Source organism: Haliotis rufescens, unplaced genomic scaffold (genome assembly GCF_023055435.1).
Source record: "Haliotis rufescens isolate VD_foot unplaced genomic scaffold, xgHalRufe1.0.p SCAF_1, whole genome shotgun sequence".
NCBI lineage: Eukaryota > Metazoa > Mollusca > Gastropoda > Lepetellida > Haliotidae > Haliotis > Haliotis rufescens.
The window spans coordinates 14,318,068-14,323,279 of record NW_025963779.1 but is presented as its reverse complement, the minus strand read 5'-3'; the positions used below and the strand labels follow the sequence as shown (position 1 = coordinate 14,323,279).

General features: G+C 46.7%; 1 protein-coding gene across 1 annotated transcript; it reads left to right on the top strand.

Moving 5' to 3' along the window:
* Positions 1–976: 976 nt before the first annotated feature.
* On the top strand, positions 977–3,436 carry LOC125383489 (sarcoplasmic reticulum histidine-rich calcium-binding protein-like). The gene has a single exon (XM_048402067.1). The coding sequence runs from the start codon at positions 977–979 to the stop codon at positions 3,434–3,436; it is 2,460 nt and encodes an 819-aa protein (XP_048258024.1).
* The last annotated feature ends 1,776 nt before the right edge of the window (positions 3,437–5,212 follow it).

Below are 5,212 nucleotides of genomic sequence, written 5' to 3'. Positions count from 1 at the left end.
CCTCACTCAGCAATATTCCAGCTCTATGACGGCGGTCTACTAATAATCGAATCGACAATACAGCGATTGACATCATGAGCATCGATCTTTGCAATTGGAATACGATGACATGTTTGTTTTGTGTGTTGTTTAACGCCGCCCTCAACATTATTCCAGCTATATGACGGCGCCATGAAATGTATCAACCAAGTCAGAGAGCCGGACCACCCGATCCCGTCCGTCGCCTCTTACGACAGGCATGCTGAAGACCAACTCTAAACCGGATTCATGGTCAATAATCAAGTGAACATGTTCATAAATAATTACTAGCATCAGTACCTGTTAGACCTTTAAACAACATTCCGTAAAGAAAGTAATAAGATATGTGCATAAACACGCACGCGATCCGTGCACCCACTGTCACCATGGTGACACGTGTGTCATGGGTCATGCACGGACGAGAACATGAAAGATTGCCAGATGTGAATTATAAACCATACAAATTAGCTGAAAGCCGTTAAAAACCAATCTAGTTAATGAAAATGTTACTGTTAATTATCCGGTTTTAGCTTAACATGCGTTTACATCGACTTTGGGGTGATATACTGATCCCATTACACCGAGGTTAACAGGCGCATGTGCATTTCCATAATCCAGAACTCATCCGTGTTTTACATTAATAATTAGTAACTGTTATAAATTAAAGCGTATGGATAAAAAACAAATTGTGAAGTATATTTCCCAGGGCCGTAGGAGAGATTGGGGCATGTCGCTATAGTCAGATGGTACCAGATGCGTGGAGGTGATTATCCCGAGGGTGTTACATGCGATGTTGTGGACAGAGATTCTGGGAATGAAATCTGATGATTACGATAGCATGGAAGATGCATATATCAAGGCATATGGCATCAGATGATGTGGACGATGATTCCGGAAATATTACACGTCACTCCATGCGCAAGGGGACGTATGCATCAGATAATGAAAACTCAGAAATATGACATCCAACGGCGTGGTGGCGCCCGATGACGTGGACCATGGTGCCAGACATGTGACACCTGATGACATGGACAATGGTGCCATACATCTGACACCTGATGACGTTGACGATTGTGCCACACATTTGACACCTGATGACGGGGACCATGGTGCCAGACATGTGACACCTGATGACGTGGACCATGGTGCCAGACATGTGACACCTGATGACGAGGACCATGGTGCCAGACATGAGACACCTGATGACGTGGACCATTGTGCCAGACATGTGACACCTGATGACGAGGACCATTGTGCCAGACATGTGACAACTGATGACGAGGACCATGGTGCCAGACATGTGACACCTGATGACGAGGACCATGGTGCCAGACATGTGACACCTGATGACGTGGACCATGGTGCCAGACATGTGACACCTGATGACGAGGACCATGGTGCCAGACATGTGACACCTGTTGACGAGGACCATGGTGCCAGACATGAGACACCTGATGACGTGGACCATAGTGCCAGACATGTGACAACTGATGACGAGGACCATGGTGCCAGACATGTGACACCTGATAACGAGGACCATGGTGCCAGACATGAGACACCTGATGACGTGGACCATTGTGCCAGACATGTGACACCTGATGACGAGGACCATGGTGCCAGACATCTGACACCTGATGACGAGGACCATGGTGCCAGACAGGTGACACCTGATGACGAGGACCATGGTGCCAGACATGTGGCACCTGATGACGAGGACCATTGTGCCAGACATGTGACACCTGATGTCGAGGACCATGGTGCCAGACATGTGACACCTGCTGACGAGGACCATGGCGCCAGACATGTGATACCTGATGACGTGGACCATGGTGCCAGACATGTGACACCTGATGACGAGGACCATGGTGCCAGACATGTGACACCTTATGACGAGGACCATGGTGCCAGACATGTGGCACCTGATGACGGGGACCATGGTGCCATACATCTGACACCTGATGACATGGACCATGGTGCCAGACATGTGGCACCTGATGACGTGGACCATGGTGCCAGACATGTGGCCCCTGATGACATGGACCATTGTGCCAGACATGTGACACCTGATGACATGGACGATTGTGCCATACATCTGACACCTGATGACGAGGACCATGGTACCAGACATGTGACACCTGATGACGAGGACCATGGTGCCATACATCTGACACCTGATGACGAGGACCATGGTGCCAGACATGTGGCACCTGATGACGTGGACCATGGTGCCAGACATGTGACACCTGATGACGGGGACCATGGTGCCAGACATGTGACACCTGATGACGTGGACCATTGTGCCAGACATGAGACACCTGATGACGTGGACCATTGTGCCAGACATGTGACACCTGATGACATGGACGATTGTGCCATACATCTGACACCTGATGACGAGGACCATGGTACCAGACATGTGACACCTGATGACGAGGACCATGGTGCCATACATCTGACACCTGATGACATGGACCATGGTGCCAGACATGTGGCACCTGATGACGTGGACCATGGTGCCAGACATGTGACACCTGATGACGGGGACCATGGTGCCAGACATGTGACACCTGATGACGTGGACCATTGTGCCAGACATGAGACACCTGATGACGTGGACCATTGTGCCAGACATGAGACACCTGATGACGAGGACCATGGTGCCATACATCTGACACCTGATGACGTGGACCATGGTGCCAGACATGTGACACCTGATGACGGGGACCATGGTGCCATACATCTGACACCTGATGACATGGACCATGGTGCCAGACATGTGGCACCTGATGACGTGGACCATGGTGCCAGACATGTGACACCTGATGACGAGGACCATGGTGCCAGACATGTGTCACCTGATGACGTGGACCATTGTGCCAGACATGAGACACCTGATGACGTGGACCATTGTGCCAGACATGAGACACCTGATGACGAGGACCATGGTGCCAGACATGTGACACCTGATGACATGGACGATGGTGCCATACATTCGACACCTGGTGACGTTGACGATGGTGCCAGACATGTGACACCTGATGACGAGGACCATGGTGCCAGACATGTGACACCTGATGACGTGGACCATTGTGCCAGACATGCGACACCTGATGACGTTGACCATGGTGCCAGACATGAGACACCTGATGACGTGGACCATGGTACCAGACATGTTACACCTGATGACGAGGACCATGGCGCCAGACATGTGACACCTGATGACATGGACGATGGTGCCATACATTCGACACCTGGTGACGTTGACGATTGTGCCACACATTTGATACCTGATGACGTGGACAACGATGCCAGACATGTGACACCTGATGACGTGGACAACGTTTATGACGTGGTTGATAATGTCGGCATATACCATCCAGTAGAGTTGATATCCAATGTATTTATGTCCATGTCGTAGCGTACTAGAGTATCTGATCAGGACCGCGTTGCATTTTTTCATTTATTAAATTAGCATTATTGGTAATTCATAGAAGTATGCTTATATGCCCCGGGGGCATCGCCGAATCGACTTCGATATCCAATTGAATAAAAGCTCTCGTAAAATATGTCCGTAACCCATCGATAATTTCCTTGTCGGTGCGCTTTTACTGGCAAAATGAAAGCTTTGTATATACAGATAATTACAAGTCACATATAATTAACACTTAGTGGTAAGTTTTCACGTCGTCTGCTGGTCTCTTAAGGACCCAAGAGCATATATGTAGCAAAATAATCCCCTCCGCTGTTCCATTTATATCTTCCGCTCAGCTCCAGCAGCCTCTACTCAACCCCTTTCCAGTTATGATTTGTTTGTTTGTTCTTTAACGCCGCACACAGCAATATTCAAGCTATATGACGGCGGTCTGTAAGTAATCGAAGCTGGACCAGACAACCCAACGACTGACATCATGAGCATCGATCCACGCAGTTGGGATACGATGGCATGCATCAACCAAGTCAGCGAGCCTGACCATCCGATCCCGTACGACAAGCATAGACGTCTTTTACGGCAAGCATGGGTTGCTGAAGACCTATTCTACCCCGGATCTTCACGGGTCTTCCAACTATGAAGTTGGGACTCTGGCTTGAGGGTTCCTTTAATACTCGTTGGTTCTTTTGTAGAATTCGTTTCATTTAACTTATGCAGAACTTTACTTCGGGGATTATATGTTTGTCTAAATGTCTTCCTATGGGGAAATATGCGTGATTGTTTCACGGTAAACATAATTTGTGCAGCCCTTTTCCCTGCGGATGATGCTCAAAGTGCATCAGTTTTACACCAGTCACTTGATAAGTGTGTACTCGAATTACACTCTCATCTCCCTGGGGAGTATCAGTGTAAGAATCTTCAATAATGGGCAAAATATCTAATATCCTCAATACATACATTTATTGCAACATCTATCAAATATCTCAATTACATTAAATGCTTCTTAAAATATGTACTACGCGTTCTGTTTTGAACATAATAAGAATCTGATTAATACATTTTCAGACATTTTGTAATGAAACATAAAAAGCCAGGGATGATAAGCTACACGTAGTCCTATCTAAATGCTTATCTTAACAACTGGACAAACCTAGCATTATGCTGTGTCATGCTTCCTTAATAACATGGACCGTGTGAGTTGGCGGGTGTTCTCCGTCAAGGGAAAACTGACGCCACTCGGATCTGTCAGTAATTAACTGTCTCAACTACTGAACCTAAAAACATACCTATCACCTTGAACGATCATCGCCTCAAACAACACTGAAATGTATGGTCCAGTTTCATGCCACATAACAACCCACTGTTTGAAACGTTTCGATGCATTTCCATCTCATGTTAGCCTGTGGAATGTGGTTGGGGTGTTATCAATTTCGTCCATCTTGCATACTTGAATTTATGTACTTGTCGCTGGCTGGATGATACGAAAAATGGCGTAGTTAGGGTTAACATGTTTATTGATAACATCACTCATTCAGTAACAGTAAACTTAATGAAACATTTACTTCAATAGCATATGATATCACTGCTTACGGGGAACCATTTCGTTGAGCAAATCTGGTATTTGATCAGAAAGACGATACGAAACCCCCTTCCATTCTTGATTCGTTTTCGCCAAATTCAGATTTTGAACTGTACCAAGGTTGATTTTGTATAGAAAAAGATGAAAATCCATGGAAGCTTTTTCTTCGTTCGTAAGCTCAATAT

Bases quoted from the DNA above. Each gene is read 5' to 3' on its own strand.
- LOC125383489 (XM_048402067.1), top strand. From the start codon at position 977: ATGACATCCAACGGCGTGGTGGCGCCCGATGACGTGGACCATGGTGCC.